This window comes from Pestalotiopsis fici (assembly GCF_000516985.1).
Source record: "Pestalotiopsis fici W106-1 unplaced genomic scaffold PFICI_Scf_10, whole genome shotgun sequence".
NCBI classification, from domain to species: domain Eukaryota; kingdom Fungi; phylum Ascomycota; class Sordariomycetes; order Amphisphaeriales; family Sporocadaceae; genus Pestalotiopsis; species Pestalotiopsis fici.
This window is the reverse complement of record NW_006917100.1, coordinates 1,579,087-1,603,673: the sequence shown is the minus strand read 5'-3', so window position 1 is coordinate 1,603,673 and position 24,587 is coordinate 1,579,087. Positions and strand designations below refer to the sequence as shown.

General features: G+C 46.6%; 9 protein-coding genes across 9 annotated transcripts; 4 read left to right on the top strand and 5 right to left on the bottom strand.

The window, feature by feature from the left end:
- Nucleotides 1–770: 770 nt before the first annotated feature.
- On the top strand, nt 771–3,453 carry PFICI_12709 (uncharacterized protein; the record flags this gene model as incomplete). The annotated part of the gene is made up of 8 exons (XM_007841290.1): nt 771–1,278; nt 1,350–1,402; nt 1,490–1,746; nt 1,798–2,338; nt 2,387–2,705; nt 2,763–2,828; nt 2,892–3,337; nt 3,391–3,453. The coding sequence occupies 8 exons, from the start codon at nt 771–773 to the stop codon at nt 3,451–3,453; spliced, it is 2,253 nt and encodes a 750-aa protein (XP_007839481.1).
- Nucleotides 3,454–3,960: 507 nt separating this feature from the next.
- PFICI_12708 (uncharacterized protein) lies at nt 3,961–5,053 on the bottom strand (the record flags this gene model as incomplete). Its single annotated transcript, XM_007841289.1, has 2 exons — nt 3,961–4,325; nt 4,396–5,053. The coding sequence occupies 2 exons, from the start codon at nt 5,051–5,053 to the stop codon at nt 3,961–3,963; spliced, it is 1,023 nt and encodes a 340-aa protein (XP_007839480.1).
- A 1,523-nt stretch (nt 5,054–6,576) lies between these two features.
- On the bottom strand, nt 6,577–7,500 carry PFICI_12707 (uncharacterized protein; the record flags this gene model as incomplete). The annotated part of the gene is made up of 1 exon (XM_007841288.1): nt 6,577–7,500. One exon carries the CDS (start codon nt 7,498–7,500, stop codon nt 6,577–6,579), a length of 924 nt encoding a protein of 307 aa, XP_007839479.1.
- Nucleotides 7,501–8,621: 1,121 nt separating this feature from the next.
- Nucleotides 8,622–9,576, top strand: PFICI_12706 (uncharacterized protein; the record flags this gene model as incomplete). Its single annotated transcript, XM_007841287.1, has 4 exons — nt 8,622–8,739; nt 8,796–8,977; nt 9,063–9,399; nt 9,452–9,576. The coding sequence occupies 4 exons, from the start codon at nt 8,622–8,624 to the stop codon at nt 9,574–9,576; spliced, it is 762 nt and encodes a 253-aa protein (XP_007839478.1).
- A 943-nt stretch (nt 9,577–10,519) lies between these two features.
- Nucleotides 10,520–11,193, top strand: PFICI_12705 (uncharacterized protein; the record flags this gene model as incomplete). The annotated part of the gene is made up of 3 exons (XM_007841286.1): nt 10,520–10,905; nt 10,996–11,055; nt 11,109–11,193. 3 exons carry the CDS (start codon nt 10,520–10,522, stop codon nt 11,191–11,193), a joined length of 531 nt encoding a protein of 176 aa, XP_007839477.1.
- Nucleotides 11,194–11,458: 265 nt separating this feature from the next.
- PFICI_12704 (uncharacterized protein) lies at nt 11,459–12,189 on the bottom strand (the record flags this gene model as incomplete). The annotated part of the gene is made up of 2 exons (XM_007841285.1): nt 11,459–11,902; nt 11,971–12,189. 2 exons carry the CDS (start codon nt 12,187–12,189, stop codon nt 11,459–11,461), a joined length of 663 nt encoding a protein of 220 aa, XP_007839476.1.
- A 1,222-nt stretch (nt 12,190–13,411) lies between these two features.
- Nucleotides 13,412–15,151, top strand: PFICI_12703 (uncharacterized protein; the record flags this gene model as incomplete). The annotated part of the gene is made up of 5 exons (XM_007841284.1): nt 13,412–13,963; nt 14,017–14,077; nt 14,128–14,655; nt 14,770–14,871; nt 14,928–15,151. 5 exons carry the CDS (start codon nt 13,412–13,414, stop codon nt 15,149–15,151), a joined length of 1,467 nt encoding a protein of 488 aa, XP_007839475.1.
- A 2,010-nt stretch (nt 15,152–17,161) lies between these two features.
- PFICI_12702 (uncharacterized protein) lies at nt 17,162–19,158 on the bottom strand (the record flags this gene model as incomplete). The annotated part of the gene is made up of 2 exons (XM_007841283.1): nt 17,162–17,326; nt 17,404–19,158. The coding sequence occupies 2 exons, from the start codon at nt 19,156–19,158 to the stop codon at nt 17,162–17,164; spliced, it is 1,920 nt and encodes a 639-aa protein (XP_007839474.1).
- Nucleotides 19,159–20,660: 1,502 nt separating this feature from the next.
- Nucleotides 20,661–22,263, bottom strand: PFICI_12701 (uncharacterized protein; the record flags this gene model as incomplete). Its single annotated transcript, XM_007841282.1, has 4 exons — nt 20,661–21,139; nt 21,198–22,094; nt 22,151–22,195; nt 22,251–22,263. 4 exons carry the CDS (start codon nt 22,261–22,263, stop codon nt 20,661–20,663), a joined length of 1,434 nt encoding a protein of 477 aa, XP_007839473.1.
- Nucleotides 22,264–24,587: the final 2,324 nt, after the last annotated feature.

The following is a 24,587-nucleotide window of genomic DNA, read 5'->3' as shown; positions in this document are numbered from 1 at the left end:
GCACATTCAGAGCCCAGCGCATGTTGGCATAGGACTGTGTCAGTTGAAATTGAAAGCCCGTAGCTTGTCCTCCAGGAAGGTCTGAACGTTGAGCACTTCAGACGGCTCGTAGAGAACAGCATTCATTTCATTTACCCCGCTGTTGACCCTATTGAAGTCACTGTTTAATTTTCTTCTTTTGTATCACAAGATAAATGCAAGCACAGAATAACACGATGTGCACTCTTCATGTGCGCTATCGCAATCGGGAAGCTTGGAATACTGACAAGAGCTAAAAGCTGACAATGCTAGTTAGATGAAATATGTTTGGTCTGTATAAGAGGTTAGCGCATGAGTCGCTAAACCTAAGAGTGCAATTGATACAATACCTGGACAAAACATTTAGAAACGGGCATCGTGGAAGGGCGACCATGTTGTGGTCATCATCTGCAAGTCAGAGTGGCGTTGTCTCGCCAAGTACTCTGTATATCCAATGGAGTCACCCAGGTGCCCGAAATAGTTTCAAGACAACGCGGCGGGCGTAGGTATTGAAATTGGTTCAGTCGATGCTCGGTAAGACGGACCGAGTTTAGCGACGGCAGAACTTCCCGAACAGATAGAAAGGAATTGGGCAGTATCGCACCTATGTAACCGGGCGACGGGCTAGTACACAAAATCATATCATCCCCCTTGCTTTCGATGAGCGCCTAATGATCATCATCCTTCTGACCCTTCCACAGCGTTCCCTCAGCGATGTCACGAAAATTGGTCGTGAAACGTTGTCTTCCAAAATGAACTCCGAATCTCGTGCCGATGATGTTCCCCCAGCGTACGGCATTATCGAGGCTCCCAATATAGGTGAAAGTACAGGAAGTCAGCTTCACATTGACTTTACTAGTCTTGATCTGGAGGCGTCTAATAAGGCATCCTTCCCAACAGCTGATGCTTGCCTCATTCATCTTAGACTTCTCTACGCAATCGAAATTCTCAAGACCAAGATAGGACATACAAACGGGCTGTGGGATATCTGGGATCAACTGAGAACCGATTCCACAAGTGATGCATCAAATGCACATCACAGCAATGGGTCGATCACCGCAAAACTATGCGAGAAGCGTTGGGCGATATATGTAGCTAGGGCTGTTGATCGATATGAAGCCTGGTGGAAGAGCTTCGTACCCGACATGCTGAAAGAGGCCGACATGTTGGAGAAGGGAACCGATAAGACAACAAAGTACGAAGGCTTCACTGTCTTGGAGGACGCAATTGAATGGACTGCTGAAATGATACCACCCATCGGTGAGTGGTATTCTCTGAGCTTGTCGGGGACAATGAATTTTGTCTATATTCAGCTGACCCACCGAGATCAGATGTTTTGATTGTCTGGCATACACATATGCTCAATCCGCGGCTATTCCTCGAGGTAAGCAGGGCATATTTCTGCCACGGGAACCAAATTCTCAAGACAGCAAAAAAAAAAAGAAAAAAAAAAACACTAAAAGTTTCATAGGATTGCCTTAGACATGGCTATGGTACCTTTTGGAGAGCAGGCATACCCTGGGCCATAATCAACAACGCCATAAATGGTGCAACTTTCGAGTACAATATTAATCAGGCATGTGAGGCCCAGTGGACTGAAAGAACCGGGAGACCTTGGTTCAACCAAGAAGACAGCGAGACGAAACAACTTCAATGCCCCTCGTGCTCAGAAGGCTTGAATGTGGCTTGGACTAGTTGCGGTCAGCCTCAAGATTCGAAAAGAAGGCAGTAAGTACATGTATCCGCTAACAAGACAAGGGGACTAATACATGGCTGCAGGGATCTTGACCTTTCAGGTCAAGGCTATGGCGACGGAAATTTTCAGACTTTGTGCATCAAATGCAACACTACTATTGACGAAGACCTTCTTCGAGTTGGCAAGTTCAGGGAAGATGTGAGGAACCTGGTTCGCAACGACTGGCCAATGCCCGGTACCATTTTGGATGGAAGCGGCCTCGGACGTAGACAAACCGCCGAGAGTGATCAACTCTTTCCCAACCGCCTCGTTCGTAGAGGGATCTTGGTCGAGGTATCAAACTTGATGGAATCCTCCACCAAGCCGACCATGATGTTGGTCAGGAACAAGATTCAGGAAGTAACCGCCCATACGCAGTATCGCCACAGCAGCGATCGGTTGAAAAAGGTTGATAAGGGCACAGAGGGCGTCCTGGGTACGTTGGTACCGCACAGGTTGTCCCGAAGCTCTCGGATGCAGACAAGAGCAATGATGTCGCGATACTGGGAAAACTCTTCAATGTTTGCTCTGGATCTCCGAAATGCCGTCATGCGCCAGGGAGTGTTTGTCGCAAAGATGTTCAAGGTATGTACCGGGCTTTGCAATTTCGATTTTCGGAGGCTGACAACCCAGATTGATTGGCTTCATAGCCCTGCAGCCAGATTTACGATGGAAAAGGCCTTGAAAAAGTATGAAAGGTTTTTCGAAATTGCCTCTACTCATCCGGATCAGGCTGTTACGCCTACTCTCGATGTGGACCTGGCGTGGCACACTCATCAGTTGAGCCCACAATCATACTTCAAGTATGCTGTGAGTAAAACGGGAGTTTTCACCGACCACAATGACAAGATTGATGAGGACAAGCTTGCCATCTCATTTGACTGGATGGGCAAAGTATACCAGGAGAAGTACGGCGAGGTGTACTCTGAATGTAATTGTTGGTTCTGCGAGAGTCAGTGGTCAGGCCAATCGTTGTTGTTATGTGAACTTGTACTGATCTGTGGGATAGGCCTGCGATATATGCATACATCCAGATCCAAGTTGAAGCGGTTATTTGGTCACAAGCAAGACAAAGGTGCGTGTCGAAGACGCGACTATTTCTTGACGGCTTGAAAACTGACTACCATTCCCTTCAAAGCTACAGAGGAATGGCGTGATTCCGGACAGGACGCGGGTCAACACATTTCATCGCACCATGCAGTAAGAACTGCGGATGAACGGAGCTCGCAGAACAGGACGCGGCGCCTGCTGTTCCACAATAACCTCAACGATATCTATGAAAAGGTCATGAAACAAGCTGCTAAGGGACCTGTATCTTCTCCAGCCACCTCGGGTACAACTCACTCAAACCACATTGGTTTACGGGGAGATGACCACTCTGTGCACTGGGGCAAGAGAGTTGCTCTTTCCGGTCCATGGTCATCCGAGGCCGCTGCGATATTCACTGAGGAAATGTACGCAAGCCATCCTGGCGTGATTCACACTTACCACGGTCAACCCGGCGCATGTGCGGCGGGGACATGCGGCGGTTCAACGGGATGCGGCTCGGGCGGTATCGCAATGTGTGGTTCGGGTTGTACTGGAGTGAGCTTCAAGGCCCTCATCTCTATCCAAATGAGTACTGACAACGGGTGTAGATGGGCAGCAACTACTTCGGCGCAGGTTGCCAGGGTATCGGGGGCAGCTCAGACAACCAGTAAACGCAGTGAGTAACGCCAAGTGAAAGGAAATCGCCAACGCATTTTGATGGCAAGTGGGTGCCGGGGTTGATCACGCGGGTCATGCAATTAAGGGTATTGACAGGTGCGAGAACCCCTGTTACCACGAGTTCGCAGATCTTTTCAGGAAAAAAAAAAGTTTTAAAAAAGAAAATGGTCTGTTGGGTCCTCTGCAGGATCCAATTATAATTTTAGCGGCCCGGGAAGCCTAAACTGGAACTCAACTTGACAGGATCCTCGCGTAATCCCACAGATGAAGACGGAAGAAGGCATAAACCATTCAACTAGCACGCTTGATTGATTCCGTGAGATTTTGTTTGACAATAATCAGGCGAGGTGATTCAAAAGTATGGCAAAGCCTTGAATTTGTGTGAATTCAAGCACGTATTTGTCTAATGCTTGTCTTTTAGGGTATCTAATGTGCTTATTTGAATTCAAGAGTACTCTAATTCTAGTGAGGAAGAAGAAAAGGGTTTATCAGTTCTTCTACTAAGCTGCCGGAGCGGTAGTGTTAGATGCATCCGGGGCAGAACCTCCTCCGGAAGATGTGGAGCCGCTGAGGCCAGGGCTGTTGGTTGTGTCGATGCCAATGGTGATGTAGCCAATGACACCGTTGGCAATATCGACACCGTCGGCAGCGACAATGTCAATGACGGGGTTGTAGCCGTTGGAGAAACCCTCGGAGTAAACGGAGTCGACGTCGTTGGTGGTTCGGTTGATCTCGGTGTGGCTGACATAAGGCTCAAGCGCCATGAGTGTCTCGGAAACAGACTCGTTGAAGTAGAGCTGGCCAATCGAGTTTGTGTTGCCGGTAACAATGGTGCCGTTGGAGTGCAGGACCCAGTCAGTGAAAACTATCAAGTCTTGGTCAGCAGGTGAACTCGAGTTGCTGCCGCTTCGACGGCGCATTGGAAAACTCCTTACCTTGAGCGTGGATGTGGATTGAACGCTGGATATAGAAGCCAGGGAAGATGGTCTTCATCTCGAGGACACCTTCGCTGTCAGTAGGCCACATGCCACGGAGCCAAGTGGTATCGTCGGTGTGGAGGTCAGTCGTGCCAATTTCGAAGTCGGTAACGTTAAGCGACTCGAGCAGCTCTCGGAAATCGGTGTTGGGGTCACGGCCAGTAAAGCTGGAGTAGCTTCCGGTGCTGTTGCAGTGCCAGAAAGAAACGAGGGCGTTGGGCAAGGGCTCGCAGGTGGCCATGTCCAGGACACCAACGTCAAGGGTCAAGGGAACACCAATCTGGTCTTCAGTCATGTCCTGGCGCAGGGTTTGCGAGCGAGGCCAGTAGTAGGGTCCGGCGGTGACATCGGGTGCCAAGACGCAAGTGTCGTTCTGGAGAACCTCATAGTAGGGGGCCTCTGTAGTGATGGAATAGGTGGTGTTGGCCGTGCGGGCCTTTAGCAGAGATGCCTCCTCGCTACGCTTCTCCCATCTCTTCTTGTTGAAGTTGGCGGCGCTGTTGGCGCATCGCTTGGAAAGATCGGCATGACGCTTGTAAACGGCGGGACTGCTCTCCTTGTGTGCGAGCGTGGTCGTGGCCAAAAGGCCGAGGAGTGTAAGCGATTGAGTCTTCATTTTTGGTATGTTGCAAAGAGTGTAACTGGTCCGGTTGACTGAGAGCGTTCAGCGTCTGGTTTGTTCAAGGGAATGAAGTGTGAAGGCTGCTGGTAAGCTGAACTTTCATCTCAACTGACACTCAGAGTCTTGCCATTTAAGTAGTTCTAACCATCGCAAAGATCAAAATCTAGAGCGATTTGAAATAATAATGAAATGTATGGCCCGACGCGGCGTTGACGCGGCTCTTGGGACGTTCAAGCCTTGGCAAACAGGGGGCTGGATCGGCGGTGATCCCTTGCGAGAGCAATTTTATGGAATGACTTTGATGAAGACGATGCATTCACGCTTAAACAAGGTCGGAAGCGAAAAGCTGGGGCGTTATCCACTTTCAGTTGGAAGACCGGCATCTACGCAGCCGTCATGATTAGGGCGAAAGCGGCGAGATGGCGGGCAGAGAAGGGGAGGGCGCTCCTGAATGAGTGAAGAAAGCCGGACGGGGCTTGTATCGAAGGTCCTTTGATGAGATCTTGAGACCTGTAGCAACATTACTCCAACATTGGCTTTACTGGTCTGTCTATCTGTCTGTCTGCCTGTAACTTCAGATTGTCTGATTGCATAGTTTCTAACGCCGCTGGATCTGCTGGAAGCAATCTAGAACAGCAACAGCACCACAACGGAACAGCGACCAAGGGGGAACTACGGTGAACCTCCACCAACATGGTTTTCTACTACCTCTTTTTCTCCAGATATCGTGTTCGGCATTGAATGTATTAATGGGCCTGACTTACGTTTGGCTGACGTGGACTGTGATTTAGTCGTGATCCATTTCTCGGCAACTGCCCGCGGAAGAGCCCGTCATTATCGATTGAACCATTCAGAGTCGAGAGATTTGGCTATTCAATGCCTTGATTGGACTCCGGGTGAGGGAGAGTCAAATGAACTCGATCTAATCCTTATGCTTATAAAAATACCCCTGCTTCTACTGTGGGTACAGGCGCGAGTCCCCCACTAGAGAATGTGCCGCCGGAGAATTTAAAAGTGGGTTTACATGAAACTGCACCAAATTTGCAGAACTTGCATGCTCGTGATGAGCCAAAGTACCTATCCAACAGCGAATCATAAAGCCAATACTTTCCCATATCACCCACAGTAGCCTGGTCTCCTCCTGTCGCGCCCTACATAAGTCCTTGAAAGGTTTGTTGGTCTCAATAATCAAAATCTAGTGCTAATGTCGCACTGACGTAGTCAGTACCCACCGCAGATCACCTGGGTGGTATATAAGATAGCTCTTCAGCACCTTTTTTTGCAGATTGGTAGGATCAATTCAGACAGGCATCTTTCTTACGCTCTCTCAATAGCATCTTCCCCTTTACATAGGCTTAGGTGAGACTATCACTTGTTGATAGCGCCGGCTGCATTGCCCGGCGACGCTCATCAAGCGGCCTGCTTTAGTGTGGTCAATCAAGATATTATCAGCCTCCCTATGTGCTGAAACTTCATGATATCGAAAAATTTGCTAGTTGTGACGGGAATAATTCATGTCAACGATGATATAGAATGACTTGTAAAGGCCAAGATAAAAGATCTGTCCAAGGAGTGCCGTGAAGTTCCTGAAAAAGCTGCGTCATGACGGTTCCTGCCCAGCCTTTTAAAAACCAATAATACTCTTCCGCCAAACGGAGAAGAACACAATAATACGCGAGAACAACCAAAGATAGGGGATGTCGTTTCTGTGCCAGAATCAAATACTGGTTGGAGACCATGATAGGCCAGAGGAAAACGGCTCGAAGCTCGGCTGATGCAGTAAGTGTGTGCGCTTCTTGTACCGTATCCACGCTGTCAATGAGGGTGTCGATTGCTTCAATCGCAATCAGTGTGTCCTCATCCCAGTTCTTCAGATCCTGAGAGACCTTGGATCGTAACGCGGGAAGCTGACGACTGATAATGCTCAGGTGATTTGAAAGAGTGGTCTTGGTCCATGGCTTCGCGAAAAGCCCCCGCAGTGGACCGGCTCGAAGATGGTGGTTTGATGAGTTCAAAATGATGCCCATGCCATCAACCAGAACAAAAACCTCGAGCAGCCTGTTCAAGGGATCGAAGCCGTGGCTGTATATTTCGTAGCTTGGTAGCTTGGCTAATGTACTGACAGCCAGAAAAATGGCAGAAGCATACAAGGCGTGGCAGTTGCTTGGTGTGATTGGCTCTATTAGAGTCTGCCTCATGTCGTTCAGAGCCTGCGCTTGATGAAAGGAAGCGGACAAGAAATACGATTGACGGCGAGCAGGCTGCAAGTACGCTTTATGGAATCCGGCGAATGATAATAATTGTGTCAGGAGAAAAGGGCAAGAAAGCGCCTCCTGCGGGACATCGTGTAGGAGTACATTAGCAATCTGATCATGGACTGCCAAGGTACGATGAGCAATCGCCGTGTAGTGATGCATCAGTTCAAGCGCTTGAATTCCCATCGTGTCCAAGGTAGGCCAGCGCGGCACGCTCTGGGCACAATTCTCTACCGATAAGTCGCAGTCCGACTGATCTTGAGTGTTTGGCGGGCAGGAGGGCTTCGTGGCATTCCTCGATGATTGCGGTAGCGATTGATTATTGCGAGGCCCCTTACGAGTAATACTTGTGTCATCCCTTGTGTCTTTTTTGTTGATCCCTCCTAAGTTGGCACTCAGACTGCATTGTACCGAATGCCTCACGCAAGCTGCACATGGCATGTTTTCGTCGCACTATAGACCAGAGCGGATGTTAGCCTCTCCATTCAAAAGCACATGTACTTGATGTAAAGCAAGGATTGCTGGACCCTGACCTTGACCCTCCTTTGTTTGCATCTAATGCAGCCCTTTCGAGATTTCTTGAAACCTAGTCTCTTCATGTCTGGGGGGAGAAAACTATATGATGATTGAGCACCAATTTTTGTGGATGTTCGGAGCATTGAAGAGTGGTTTTGGCTTTCTAGATTTGAAATGGGTTTTCGAGCAAAACAGCCCCAGGTCCCACCCAGGCTTTGAGTGGGGGCTTGAGAGGGCGAAGCTACAGCATAGACCATTTTTTAAAGTTGCACTGGGCCACGCAGTGTTGCTTGGCGCTAGGCAACTGTTTAATCTTTATTTTGGGGCTGAATAGGTTAGTTATCGAGGTTCCCGTGGCGTATTCTTTGAATGCTAGTTGTCCTGGTCCCACTGAGATGAGCTTGGCAATGGCTGAGCAGCCTTGCATTGCTAATCTCCTCGTTCTCGTTATCGTAAGCGGATATCGCTGATGTCTTAATCAGAGTCAATGACTATACACGACAGAGAGGGAAACGAGTAAATGGTATTCTATAGACTTGTCGAGGTGTTGGCTTATGATCTTCATGGTGAAGATGAAGAGGGTCTGCAAGATTATAAATTGAAGGTGGTCTGCCTTGGTAATGACTTTTCCATTTGTCCATCATCTTTCGAGAATCAATCAACATTAATCAATTAACTTTACTGATTCAAACTAAATCATTCCATTGCTCCTTCATTTTATCATGATGCTTCCGTATTTTCTGCTCTTAGCATCGTCGATGCCGACTGTGCTTGCTTATCCGCATATCAACATGAATGCGGTGACAAAGGAGTTGGGCAAACGCGATTCAATGAACGGGGACGATCTCTGGGTTGGAAGCACCATTCGCTGGAACCATTTTGCCTGGAAGCCGGCTGGCCATAATGATTGTAAGTCTTTGCTATAAAAGCAAGTCTAAAAGAACCAAAATTCTCACAGCATCTAGTACGATCACCCTGCCCAGCCATGAATACACTGGCAAATCATGGATTTCTCCCGCGTGACGGTCGGCATATCACCAAGGATATATTGATCACAGCTTTGAAAGATGGTTACAATATCGGCTACGATTTTGCCTTTAATATTTGGGATACGGGCAGGGTAGTGAATCCTCAACCCAATGCCACTGTAAGTTTGAACCCAAGAGAAAGATCATTCAATTTTCCTTTGCAATCAAATACGCTGCTTTTAGGATGCTTTGCTGACATAACAGTTCTTTGATATGGACATGCTGCAACCAACCCACGGACTTGTTGAACACGACGGCAGCTTGTCTCGCGCAGATGTCTATTTCGACACATCGGGTAAATTTGACCCGAAAGTCTTTGATAGCTTCATGAGCTATTTCGGCAACGACACTGAGATCTCAGTCAAGTCGCTCGCTAATGCGCGCGCTCGTCATGCCCTTGATATGAGTCGAGTCAACCCAGACTTCGCTATTGCCGAGGAATCTGTTCCGGTACTGGTCGGAGAGAACGCAATGCTGGTCGCGATCTGGGGTGACCCTGTTGTTCAAGTCATCGACCGAGCTTATTTTGAGTATTTCTTTCGTAAGTCGACTCTCATGTTCTACAGTAAGCTATGGGGGCTGATTGAATACAGGAAACGAGCGCATGCCTGTCGAGTTAGGCTGGTCCCCGCCGAGCACAGAAATCGGTCCTACCATTGGACAAATTGTAAACGACATGATTGCTCAAAGCCCTGCCGACGTCCCCCTGTCTTTCTGATTCTTATGACGGGAGCTGCAGGGCGTACTGCAGCGTGGAATGGGCTTTGCAGGAACGGACTGCATTGGCGTCATGAGAGAGTATGTGATGAGGTTAAACATGCAAATGACAAACGGACAACCAAGGTTTTCATCAGATGCTTAGATGATCTCTGCGACTTGAAGGGTGGCGAAGAAATGCCCACATATGAGTAGCTGAAGTGTCGGGATAGTTTTGGGTTGCGGTACGGCTCGGGACGGAAACTAACCTATCTCAGGTGGTTTACCTAGGTACCTACATATGCTGTATGCCAGGCTTATATGGCCACTATTAGCGGCCGGTAGTAGTTTAGTACTGGTATCACGCCATAAACTGATCATTATGTATCGCCAATCTTGCCCTTGCATGAACTTGTTAGAATGTATGACGGGGTGGAACCGTCTAATTGTAGAATTTTGCTAAGTCTTAGTAGAATAAATTCAGCACCTAGTCATCTTGGCGGCCATCAACACCGCTTTAGGAGTATGCATGCTTCGGCGCACGTTCGGTCCTACCATAGTGCCAATATCAAGAAGCGGCAAAAGAAGCTTCAAGACGCTACCGTGAAATACATATTGGTGCCTCAGCTACAGCAGCGCGGCACATGAAACCAATCAAGTTCATTCCATATCGGTAGATTATACAAAGTCTCAGCCTGATGCCAGGATTTACCAATGATGTTTCACGGTGGCCAATACCAAGGCGGCATAATCGTAAGTCGTTAGCTTCCAGCATTTCATGAAAGCTGAAAACCATTCCATAGATTGGCGTGCTTAATTCCGCTGGCGGACTCGGGTCAACACAATGAACCAAATGTCCCCAGATGACCAATCGACGGGTGTATTATAAAAGCAGTGCAACTATCGTATTGTGTTCCAGGTAAGCACTTCTCAGTCAGATCCATTCAATCCTGACACTGTCCATGATGCATTTCGCAACAGCGCTTTTATTTGCCACCAATCTGCTTGGTACCGTAACAGCAGCTCCGCCCACGGACGGTGGTCTGTACTCGATAGTCAACCTGAGGACCGCAACCGTCGTCGACTTGGAATCCGGCCGCGGAGGCAACAACGTCATTGTCCAAGGGTGGGCACCCATCTGGAGCGAGGGAGCAAAGAACCGCATCTGGCGATTCGTGCACAAGGGGAAATACTGGAAACTCATCAACTTGGCATCCGGGACTGCGCTCACGCTCCAGAACGGCGCGAGCGACAATCAAACGCCCATTGTCGGCTACGTGCCCTACGAGACCGATCGACAGCTATGGCAGCTCTTGGAACACACGGAGCCCAACCTTCCAAGACACTTCCAGTAAGTAAAATCCCAATGTTTGATGCAGATGCGGTTCCGCCGTATTGAAGAAAAGACGGTGAATTCTGAAACGAGTTATGGGATGTGAAGATTCATCAATAAAGCTGGGGGTACCTCTATGGATCTCTACTTTGGTGGCATGGGTAACGGGTAAGTTTTTGGTCTTCCAAACTATATGCTGTTGCTTATACCTTTCTTCCAAGTACGAGGATCTATGGCTATGAGTCGTTTCCCGGCAATGTCAATCAGTTATGGGTCTTGGTGCCTATAACTCCTGATCAAGTCTGAAAAGAGAATCTTCTAGCAGCCATGGCGCGCATTACATAGCGGACGAGCTTTACAAGACGGTCTGAATCATGATATTGTTCGCTATTACGCAGTTCTTCGGCACTTCTTTGTTATAAATCGTAAATCAACTCAGACGTCCTTCTACGCCTCCTCGATCACATCTTTCCCTTCCCGCATTGGCTCATGTGAGATAAAAATACTAGCGAAACGAACGCTTGCTCACTTCACTTACGGTTATCTCTTGAAAGAATGCAACTTTTATACACTATTTCCCCCCTGCATTCAATGGCTTCTGACTCTCATCCGTGGGCACCTTGTCCTGCGGCACGTTCTGGGGAACAGGACGCGAAGTAGCACCGGGAGCAGGGAGAAGGGGGTGGAGGGGTCGGATTCCCGGATTCTCCGACTCAAGCGCATTCTCAATCATGTCGGCGACTTGGTTCATTTGCTTGGTACCTCGGAGAGAAGCAAGAGGCTCGCCATTCTTGTACAAAATGGTCGTGGGATAAGCTGTGATGCCTTGCTTTCTGCAGATGTCGTTTTTGTAGATACAGTTGATTGTGTAGAATTTGAGCCCGTAATACTCCTCGAACGTCGGCGGAATTGTATTGTTGTTTACTGGGACATTTGATGTGTAGTAGTATTCGTACAAGGTCTGGTAGGTCGGCTTGAAGTTTATGCAATGGGGACAATACGGGCTTTCGGATCCCTGTTAGCACAAGACATATGCAAATGGAAAAGCACAGCAGATTTTTATATGTACCTTCCAAAATTGACCACCAGATACTTTGTCTGACTAAACTCGGCTTCGTCGGTTATCTGTGGTAATGCAGGAACTTGCTTGCCATCAAAATAGGTGATGGGCTCGGTGTCATATGTGGCGCTAGGCCAGTCGTTGTGTTTGACTTTCTCGACCTCTGCATTGATTGATTGCACAGTAGCGGCCAGGGCAGAAGTGCCACTAAGGCAAAGCGCGGCGACGAATGTGAGTCTCATGGTTGCAAGCGATTGATATAATGTCGTCGAGTGAGAGGAGGCGACGATGATGACAATGCATGTGAGACTGTGTATCTATGGAAAGGAGCAAATGCCAGGTAAACAGGCAGGCAATCATGAATCCGCCTTGAATTTATTAATGAAACCAGATTTGTCTTTGCTGCGCCGCTAATAATAAATGCCACCGGGTACATGCTTATCGAGGACTAGCTTTGTCACTATAATCCGTAGGTGCTTGGTAGTCTCAGGTGTAGCCTCACACAAAGAGTCTACATCAAGTTGAGGTAATATAAACACAAAAGCAGAGCAGATATCTTTCCATTAAATTTTCGACCCAAGATACCGACGAATCGCGATTACATCATTAGTCATTCACCATTGGCTCGACCGAGATCTATGGTTTGGGACCAAGAGACGAGATCAGTTGTATTATGGTGCGGCTCGTGCGGGTGCCTGATCAATGGGCCCGTCAGCCTATTGAGGTGCTAAAGCAAAACAGTGTTAGCTGGAGGGAGACCATAACGGACCTTAGCGGGGCGTGGGCCCCTTATTAACTTGGATCTTTCGTGAGTCTCGACCACAATATACATGGGTAGTGGAATTTGACGCGCCACGGAAATGATATGGCAAACATATTCTCTAATAAGAACAAACTTTCCAAGCACTAGTGGTTTAGTGGTAAAATCCATCGTTGCCATCGATGGGCCCCGCGTTCGATTCGCGGCTAGTGCAGATTGTTCTTTTTGGATTTCAGTTTTGTTATTTTTGCCTCTCTCAATCATTGGCATTCAACCATGTCTTCAAAAATGACTTTATTTTATTGTACAGTTGCCACCCTGTGTGTCACTACCAAGCCTGCTGCACGGAATCATTTTCCTTTCAGATCAAAGCTTCAACCCAGATCCATATGTTTGCCCGCTCAAAGTCATTCTAGTAAGTCTTCTTGCTGAACGCTTTCGGCTGTTGGCCTTGGGCTGCTGAATGCGGAGACTTTTTGTGCCCATCGGAAAAGCAGCCGAAGGGTGGAGATGGCATCTTGTCCTGGGTAGTACATGGGGTAGATAGGAGGTCCGAGAAGTGTCTTGTCCGTGTAATGGCCGGCATCGGTTTGTATCCATGTGCCTATAGCCTCCCTAGACCAACCAAACTTTTTCCCTTGCAGCGGCCATCTCATCTCTTCCTGTCATGTCCAAAATGAACATCGTATACACGGATGAATATCATGACCCACGACGAGAAAGAACTCGAGGCGAATGGTCCTCCGGAAAAGTCTCCTGGGTCTTTATTCCCGGAGTTAGTCCCGGTAGAGAGCCATGTTAATGCCGCGGAAGACGAAGAGTCTTCATCGGGTCATGAGGAGCAACAGGCTGGCGATGAGGTCATATACGACCGATTCTCGAGACGGAAAAAACGAGCCTTTGTGGCCATCCTGTCCTTTTGCGCCATTCTCTCGCCCATTTCCTCGACGGGCAGCTTGACGGCCGTGCCAGACATTGCCGCGGCTTTTCACACCACGGGCTCCGTCATCAACATCAGCAATGGCCTGTACACCGCCGCCATGGGCCTTTCGGCGTTTCTCTGGGGCTCTCTGAGCACCCTCGCCGGTCGTCGTCTCGTCTTGTTGAGCAGCGTGATATCCTTTTTTGCGTTCTCGCTCGGCACAGCACTTTCGCCAAATCTGGCCGCCTTCTTCGCTTTCCGTACTCTCAGCGGTTTTGGTGGAACGGGATTGTTGGTCACGGGTCCTGGATGCATTGGGGATCTATACAAGCCGGTTGGTGTCTCGTCCTGGTTCGTGGTACTTCTGGTTGGTGCTGACAATACTAGACTGAAAGAGGGACGGCAATGGGATGGTTCTCCAGCGGAGTTCTTGTTGGACCTGCACTTGGTAAGCAAATACGGTGCAGGTAGGAATAACCAAAACTAACATGGTGACAGGACCCTTACTCGGAGGCGCGATTGTGACATATGTCAGCTGGAGGGACATTTATTGGTTACAGGTAGCCATGAGCGGACTCGCCAGCATTCTCGCCATTTTTCTCATTCCCGAGACCATACACCGCAAGCGCTGGGACTCTATTCCCAAAGAAGATCGAATGCGAGAGACGCTCAGAACCATGAATCCGCTCAAACTGCTGTCCCTGTTTCGTTACTCAAACATTGCCCTGGTATCCATCGCGTCATCGTCGCTCGTTTGGAACATGTACTCCTTCCTTGTACCAATTGTCTACGTTATTAATCCTCGGCTGGGTCTGACGACACCCTTGCAATCCGGCCTGTTTTACCTGGCACCCGGATGTGGCTACTTGCTCGGCACGTTCTTTGGCGGGCGCTGGGCCGACCGTGTTGTCAAGGAGTGGGTTCGCAAGCGGAATGGCTATCGCAAACCCGAGGACAGGATGCGCAGCGCAGCTCCTTGGATGGGTATTGGCATTCCCGTTTGCATGCTCATCTACGGATGGTGTCGTAAGTTATTGTGAAGTTTCTCGATTACTGGCCCGATTCAATGCGGTTCAAAGCATAATCGCGCCCATTCTATGTACCCTTATTTATTGCAATTACTGACCCCAGACCCCATAGTGGAATACGATAAAGGCGGAATTCCTGTCATTGCCATTGTCATGTTTGCACAGGGTTTCTGTCAGCTCATGGTGTTTCCCTCTGTAAACACGTATTGCCTTGGTATGTCTATAATCAGCGATAATTTTGGTTCAAATATGCTCACCAATCTTCCGCAGATGTGATGCCGTCCCGAGCCGCAGAAGTGACCGCTGCCAACTACCTCATGCGATATATATTTGGTGCTGCGGGTAGTGCGGTGGTGCTGCCAGCAGTCGAAAAAATTGGCATTGGTGCCTTTACGACCATATCGGCAGGTTTTGTAGCACTTGCTTGTGGCGGTATGCTTCTTGTGATACATGACAAGGTGCCGTACGTCTACAAAGAAATAGAAAACGCGTAGATCAATCGCCTTGAATCACGGTACAAGGACGCTGATTGTCGAGTTCAACATCAAAAGAAGTATGTGATTTGTATACCATGTACTGAGCATATGTTTAACAATATCCATCGGCGGCCATCGTGCTGCTGTCAGCAATCTGACTATGGCGACGAGGTTATTTAAGCCTGGGTGAAATGCATCATGTTCTCATTGCAATCTTTTTGACCATGAACATCAGAGACACTATAGTGGTTTCGAGATATAAGTAAAGCAAGCATATGCTATTTTTGGTAATACAACATTCGAATGAACCTTATATTTAAGCTTAATGATCCGTACTCGCATACTATTTCAAGCACATGATCGCGGATGTACCCCATGCTTGGTTATGGATGTGATATTGATTTTTCGGAGATTAAAAAATAAAAAGGAAGCGACAAAAAAAAAAGAACAAGTCAGCGAAACAATGCGCCATAAAAATATTGGCTGCAATAGCTATACATAATAGTAGAAAAGGCCAAAAAATTGAATCATTTGTAGCACCACTCCGTTTCGATCGGAGGTCCTCCGGGTTATGAGCCCGGCGCGCTTCCGCTGCGCCATGGTGCTTTGTTCGTTGAAAATTGGTCGTTTATCTAAAACTATAAAGCTAAACTAAATTCGGGGTATTTCCGAACTAGTGGCGCCCACCTATATGCGAAATTCATGCTTTACATCTCAAACTGTTTGACTTGCTGTGACCGCCATTTTAAAAGATTATTATTGTTATTGTTATGTTCATCTTCTTTTCAAGTAGACATGAAGGATTTTTATAAATTTTAAAAGCCTGCTCTTTTGGGAGATTTGTTTGTTTGTGCATCGCAAAAATGTTGTCATAAAACCAGCCTTGGACGCCATCCGTGGTTGGGCCACAGCGGGCAGATATATATCAATGATCATGCAACTTTGTCACATGATTCAATGCATCTCTTAATCATTTCTTGTTGTATTATTTTTATCTTTATTTTTTATTTTTATTTTTTAAAAAAAAAGAGGACGAGAATGGACAAGCGCCAAGTTTGTAGCGGAAAAATCTCCATATTCTGTACACATGGCTTTATAACGTTGCCCATATAGAGCAAACTCGTTGGAGTCCACACAGTCTAACATCAACAGCTACTGATTGATTATACATAGTCGTATATTGCACATTGTTAGCCATCACTACCTTCAGATTTCCTTTTGCCCTTCTTGATAGGCCCTGTCGGATACTGCCCAAGGTGCAATGCAACACAGCTGGTGAAGCTCTGCTGGCCGCGGTGGATCTACACAGCCAAAAAAAAAAAAAAAAAAAGAAGTAAAACCCTTCGAAATAGTCCCTTCATTTGTGGCTGGCAATAGGGGTCCCGCAAAACATGCTTCGGATGTTGTTGTGATCAGAAAGCAAGCACAAAATGCTCTCTGTGTGGTGCTGTCAAGTCGATTTGAATAACCAAGTTTGTTAAACATGGCATGTCTTGTTAGGTGACAATACCATTCAAGTAAGGATGAGGTGATAAATGGTCTTAGCTGGTACTTGCCCTATGTGTCACGACACAGAAGTGCTGCAATGGAAGCAAATTTGAAGTAGGAAATATCTGCACAGGCAGGGAGCATTACCCACTCAGTCACAGTAGTCAGGGGCGAAGAAAAAGAGCTGAGCACAGGCACCTGAACTATTTAGAAGGCATCTGCTTACTACTAACACGCTGCAGGTGCATGAAATCAGGCCAGCTATATACCATTCTTGAATCTCTGCCCTAAAAGAAAACGCCGAAGCAATGCAGTTTGAGTGTGCCAGAATCCGAACTCCTTAATGGCCGTCTCAAATGCCATCACGCCGGTGCCATGCAAGTGTGATAATCTACGCTTATGTATATTTGCCAATGACAACGCCTGTGAATGCAGAAGGGGTATGTATCGTGAAGTCGTGTGGAACAAGTATCTCTGCTTCCAATCCGCAGATGTGGAAGGGAGATGGGGAATCTGACACAGTGGGTGAAACCGGAATGATTACAAAAATAGTCCAACCCAAGAAGTCTTGGTAGTAACGTCAGAGGTGCAGTTGTCGACGGCACAAATGATTCTTTTGCCATTGCTAGGGCAGGCCTTGAAACCGACCTTGACTGGGTTCTTCGCAGTCGGCTTGCGGTTCTCATAGCATCGCCTGCAAAAGACCTAAGGGAAACGAGTTAGCAAAAATGACCTTGCAGGCACTCGGACGCACATGGGCCTCGAAAAAAAGTCCAACTTACATGACCACATTCCTTGATGGCCCAGAAGTGATGCTCTGCCTGGTCTTTCTTGTTTCTGGCTCGCTTCGTGGGCGGTCCATTCTCATCACCACCATCGGGGTCGAATGCAAGCTCTTCGTCGCAGCTAGGACAGATGACCACATTGTCCTCATTAGTGTCGCGTGTGAAGCCATCTCTCGGCTTGGAGGGCGGATCATGATCAGGCTTTCTAGGCCCAGCGGCAGGTTGAGGGGCCGGTCGCGGCTGGGCAGCAAAGGCAACCGCTTGGTAATCGAGGTGTAGATTAGGTGGAAAGCCTGGAGGACGCACATTCATCCCCAAGACATTATGATCGTTGGCAGCATTGTTGACATCTCCACCGATTCCCATCAAGAATTGGGCAAAACGCTCGTTGTGGTTCCTAGCCGCCATTGCTGGTATTGCACCAATGTTGATTCGGTGGAAGTTGTTGTGCTGGTGTTGGTGTTGGTGCTGGTGTCGGTTTCGATTTTGATGGTTGTTGTGGTGTAAATGTGCAGGTGGTGCACGTCGGGCACGAGTGGCAGCTACGGTATTGTCATTTTCATCGTCGGAACTTAACTCAATGACATTTTGGTTTCCGACGTAACTTCCATCGCTTCGATTCAGACGGGGGGCATTGCTCCGGCGCTGAGATTGTTGCCGCCTGGCATTTTGCGATTCTCCAACAGATTCCCCAAGCAGCTCTAACTCGTCATCATCCTCCAGCGTCAGGTCTATCACATTTGGCTCTGCCCTGCGCGGTTGGTTTTGGGATGCGCGAGCCCGCGAGTTTCGACCCATACCGCCTCCGCCCCCCAGCTCAACGCCTATTAATTCGTCCGCCATTCCAGGCATTCGATGGGGGGATTCCAACTGTGCAGGTGATGCACTTCGTGGGCCTAGATTTCGTACGTCTAGGAGACTCGAGAAGCGGAGAGTCGAGGGGCGCTGCTGGGCGTGGTGATGATGCAAATGGTGGTGATGATGGTGGTGATGATGGCGGTGATGGTGGTGGTGATGCGGGAATTGTTGCGCAAAGCTGTTCCGGGCCTCCGCTTGAAGATTGTCGACCTCGTCGTCGTCGTCGTCGCCGCCGTCGCCTTCCTCTTCCTCTTCGACGTGAAGTCTCACTACTGCCAGGTCCACCAAGCCTTCCTCGAAAGCATCAAGGTCGTCTTCGTCTTCGTTTTCGTCAACGTCGTAATCTTCTACTTCGATTCGGCCTGGTTGCCCGTGGAGGTCTTCTTCAAGGAGGAACGGGTGTCTATGCTCGTTGAGACGTGGATGCAGTGCATCCGGGTCTGGCTGGTGTACTGTTCCTTCGCTATCGCCGCCGATACTGTGGTCATCAGGCTGTGCTTCTAGCTCTCTCTCCAACGCCTGCTCCCAGTCAACGTCTGCCCTCTCGTTGTCGAAAAAGTAATCGCGGTCTGATTCTGCTTCCGAAGATGATTCTGATGCTGGCGACGAGGAGCTAATCTCGCTGGAGCTATCTTCTTGCTCAGAGGTGGAGGCGGAGGCGGAGAGGGAAGCGACAGTGATAGCAGAGGCCGGCGAAATGCTGCGCTCCTGCTCAACAAAAAGTCCACCCTCGGATTCTTCTTCACTCTGGGTGCTGTCAGGGATACTGATTAGAGTTTCTTGGTATGTGTGTGTGTCTGATTCGTAATTCGAATCGTCGTTGGCGGCCACGAAATCGGGACCGTCGTAACCAGCCGCGGGGGACGAGGAGACTATGTTGTAGTAAAAGTCCATAACGTAACGCCGCAGCTACCTAGACCGTGCGGCGGCAAAGTCCTTATAAATGTCGAGGTGTGTATTTGGTTGGGCACTCTGCTGAGTCAAAGGTCAAATTAGCAACATGCCTGAGGAAAACATGGTTAGAGGTAAAACATGAGTAGTAATTGCTTTGTTTCTTTTTCTTGCCTCTTCCCATAGGCTCTCAGGAAACTTGCAAGGCTGTAGCGGGCTTGCATGTTCGCATTCGCACTACTGGCGAGCAATAGCATGACACGATCCACGCTCGGCCTCGACGCCAATGCCAATCAAGTAGCAAATCTCGCCACGAATGCCAAAATATTCCAGCACTTGAAACCCATTGGAAGAAAGCGATAAAAAAAAAAAAAACTTAACTCGGAGAAGAGCGCAGCATTGCTTCAGAGGCTTTGCATTGGCTGCTTGTCTTTTGCTGCACGGGCGTATCGTTGTAGCAGTCGTCGTCGAGATAAGGAACGCCGACTCGAGCACGGAGCCACGTCCAATGTGCCGACTGGTGATGTGAAGTGTTGCAGAATTATGTTGATTGTGAGTGAGCTCAAGCTAGGCTAGAGAGCGCCGCGGGGACCAAATGACAGAAATTGTTGACTCGTTGCTTTCCGCCGTTTGTTGTTTGCCTCACGGATAGCTGGGAGGGAGAAGGTGCAAAGCAACCGACTTTGTCTCTTGCCGCCCGCCCAAGTGTATTCCGTAAGCTGCACACGGCGTTTGGTTGCTTTTTTCTTTTTGCCCCAAAAAGGTTGCGCCGCCGCCCAGGCGTGATGGTGGGATGACGAGCTCCAACTTGCATCAAGGTCCATATCCAGGTAGGACGCAACGGAATACACCTGTTAGCATTTACCGATCAGAGGTTCACAGTACCTTGACCATCTCTTCTCCCCCGCTACCTATCCGCTAATGTGCACATGCTAGACGTACTCTGTACAGTATGAACCAATGCAAGCCAATTGTCTTTCCCCCTCGAACCCCTGCGCGTCTGTGCAATTCTTCTTTTCGACCGAACGTGTTCAAACCTTTTGATATTTATTGCAATTTCTATCCAGGTATTCTGCAGCTGTACATGTCCCTACACTTTGCTCAATCACTGTTGGAATAGCCTCGACATTCAACTACGACACCACGACACGTCAACTTGCATACTGAAGAGTCATATAAGCAGCTGTGCCATTGAGCTCATCTCACAGCCGCTGCCTCCAAGACTCGGCCTCATGAGTGGTTTGCTTGTCGGCCGTGGATAGAAGAATGCATACTCACATCCAACCCAGTATTTTCAAAATCAGCCATTCAATGCCCCTGCAAAAACATCGTAATACACAGTAGATACAGCATTAGCACCTAGATTTTGTAAAGGTACTTGTCACACAAACGCTTATTCCTCATTCGGCCCTCCCATTTTGTACTGTACCATTCTAATCATACTTCTGTGCGAAATATGCACAATATATTCCAAATCCCTGAATGAACCCTCTCAAGGTATTCTTCTATTCGGCCACTGCTGCCAGAACTCCGATGCGGCCGTCCTGTCCAACGGCGATCAGCTGCTTTGCGTCTCGGCCCCATGCGACCTGCGTAGCAGCAAAGTCTTTCCTGGCCAGCTCCGTCCACTTCTTGCTGCTCTTGGTGTACTGCTGCACCGTAATTCCAGCAGGGCCAGCCGTGGCCAGGAATTGTTGGCTGTAATCCCAAGCCAGATCCTGTACAGTGCCTCCAACCTCCAACACCTTGACCTTCGCAGCATCACCCTCTTTCCGAATATCAAAGATTGTGACTGTTGTTTGGCCCTTGGCAGTGGCGGCAAACCAGAAGCCGTTCTCCGAGAACACTATGCTTTGCACAGGGGCGCCCAGCGAGAAAGAAGTTGCTTGCTCGCCAGTAGCCGTCATGAAAAATGTGATATCTCCGGCAACGGTACCCACTGCAAAAAGGTGACCATCAGGGTGGAAGGCACACGTGGTGAGTGCTAAAAAGCGAGCTGTTAGCCAGATGATATATCTTACAATGGAATCGAGAACACATACATGAGTTGGTGAAGACGCGAGTCGCACGCTTCAATCCCACCAGATCATAAAAGACAAAGCTCTTATCCGAGCCAACGGATGCCAGGATTTCGCCCGATGGGTGCATTGCCAGGCCTGTGGCAGGACCAGCATGGTCAGAGAAGGACACCACCTCGCTGCCGTTCTCGTACACCTTGACCGAGCCCTTTGCTGTCGCGAAGACGACTCTGGAGCCCTTCCAAATAGAATCTGTCACTGGTTCGCCGACTGCTAATGATCTTTCCACCTTGTCTGCCTCGATCGAATAGATAGCCACGTTGCCGCCCGGGCCTCCGATAGCAGCATAGTCTTCCTCCACCGAAAGGGCTGTGGGTTGTTCGATTTCCGACGAGTTCTCAGTTGTGACGGCAAACGACGAAACATCCTCGGTGGTGGCCCAGCCCTCGGGTACAGGGCGCTTCTTGCGGCTCTTGGAAAGCTTGGCCTGGGTCTCTTCAACCTTGGCTACCAACTCTACTGGCAGTGCCTCGGCGTCGACAGCCATGGCATCGCCATTGCTTGCGCCTGTTCCAGAAACGGTAACCTTTGACAAGGCATCTCGTGCCTCGTCCCTCTCCTGTGTCAATCGAGCAATGACTCTGACGGCGGCATCGTGCTGGTACAGCGCAGTGGCGAGTTCCTCTCTCGTTCGCGTCAATTGCTCCCGGATATTGAATGTCTCTAGCGCCAATGCATCCCATTCGTTTTGGAAGGTAGAGAGAAGAGCGGGTATGGAGGTGAGAGTCGGGGGTCGAGGTCGAACGACGCGCGCAGTCTTGATGGGCAGGAGATCATCGAGGGTGAGATCCTGGCCAGTCACAGGGTCCTTTCCATTTTCCTCAATGTACTTCTCAATCAGTCGCTTCTCGAAAACGCTTCCTGTTCAGCTGGTAAGTTTCAACATGGCCATCTTCGTACAAGCTTGGGATGCATACCTGAAAGCTTCGAGACAACAGGCTCCTGGGGAGCTTCGCCAGACACTGCAAACGCGTCAGTAAGGTTCAATTGATGTTGCAACCGTCAAAGAGTACTCACATGCGCACAACATGATAGAAAGATTCGATGCGTTGATGTGTAATTACTTCTGGCGCATCGAAGCTTGAGTCCGGGAAATTTGCTAGGTAGGCAGAGCTACAGCCTTGACAGTGACCAGCCTAAGGAAAACACTGTCAATGGGCGTCTGGACCAGCCAGCAGCCTGCGCAGGTGGCACTAGGTACCTGTGCTTAGCAGAGCCGCCTTGGCTTGGATACGCACCTCCACGCGCTACGACCGCGACTAGCTGGACGGTTATCTTATCTGCTTAGCGCGGGGACCTTGTGTGGGAAATTGATGGGGACTTAGTGTATTCAGTACAAATGAACGGATCTGGCTATATGGGTTTAGTTAAATAAAATGCACAAGACCTAATTGCCTCCCACAGCCCACCGGAAATAGCCGTTAAGCCGGAGGTCCCGGGGTCTGATGCTTTTATCCGTTAAAACGAGAGTTATACCCATTATTTTAGTTAAAATTAACTTTTTATACGCCTTTTATAACGAGCGATTTAATCGAAATAAAAGGATAAGCCTTATTACGATAATTTATAATATAATTTGCAATTAAATAATAATAACTATATTTATAATTAAATTATAATTTATTATACCTAATAAATATACGAAATATTTAAAATCCTTAGGTCGTATCGCTTTTATAAGCTTATTAGCGGCGTTTTCCGTAAATATAACTCTTTTAATTAAAATATTTTTAATAAAAACTTTTTATTAAATATAATAAAAATACCTTTTAACGTGCTTTTTCGTAAATATGCTAATTTAAGCCTTTACTTACGCTTTTACGCTTATATTATTAATTAATAAAAAAATCGCTTTTTAAAATATTATTTTTAATTCCTCTAATAAATTCTTAATAAATACGGCTTTATAAACGCTTTTATTAATAGCGTAATATTTAGCTTTTATAATAAATTAAATAATTACGCTTTATAGCTTTAAACTCTAGCTTATTAGGGAGCTTATTATAAACGTTATTTATTTAAACGTAAATTTAAAAGTTAATTTATCGCCTGCAAAATTAGCGTTAACGTAAATATATAATCCTAATTCTTTATATTTAATATAATAATAAAATCGGGTATATTTTATCCCCCTTATACGGGTGCTTTAAAAATACTATAACACCTTATTTAAATATTTAATATAATTAAAAAACGGGTTATTTATAAAACGAATTTATACCTTATTAGCGTATATTATATTTGCGCGTAATTTAATTATAGCGTAATTCGTTTTCCTAAGCTTTTTAAAATATTAATTTTTAAATTCCTAATTAATATAGCCTTTAAATTTATAAATTATTATTATTAATCCTAAATTAATAAAAATAATAATACTTTTAATATTTTAATATTTAAATTTTTCGAATATTTAATTTAAATACCTATTTTATAATAATATAATATTATTATTTTTTTTAAATAATACGTATTCTTAAATACCATTTAGCGGCACTTAAATATTATAATTCTAGCTATTTATTTAATTATTAAACCAATTTCTCGATAGCTTTAATATTTATATATATAATTATAAAATCGTCTATATAAAAGGTTAATACCGTCTTATTAGCTTTATTTTAATAAATAGCATTATCGGTTTTTAATCCTATAAAGCCCAATTTTTTTAATTCCTCCCTAATTTTTTATTATTATTCGAAGCCACTTTGCTTTAAGCTATATAAAAAGCATAATAGCTTAATTATATTATTAAAAATATAATTATATTATTATATAATATTAAAATATTAAAATATAAATTTATTTAAATATAAAAATTAGCGTATATAAATCTTTTTATTAAGCCGGCCTAATAAATAGGCTATAATAAAATCGATTTAAAAAATTTTCTAACCTTTAATTATAGCCATCGCGATTAAAACGCGGATGCTTATTTACTTAGCTATATTAGCAAAAATTTCCTTATAATTAATTCCGAAAATTTAAATAAAGCCTTAAGCTATAAAGCGTGCCTTTTATTTATTTATATTACCGGTAAAACTATATTTAATTTTATATACCTATTTAAATCTAATTAATAGCTTTTATTTTAATTTAAATTTACTATAATTAAAAAATCCGAATATTCCTTTTTTAAATAGCTTAATAATTTTTTTTGCTATAACTTATTACTAATTAGGCCATTTTTATATATTCCTTGCCTAATTAATTAATAATAAATTAAAATTATACTTAATAACCAGTATTAAATATTTATCCTATACTTATTCGAATAAATTACTATTAACTAATAATAAATAATTATATAAACCCTTATTTAGCGCAATTAATAACGCGCCTTTAAAGCTCGGATTT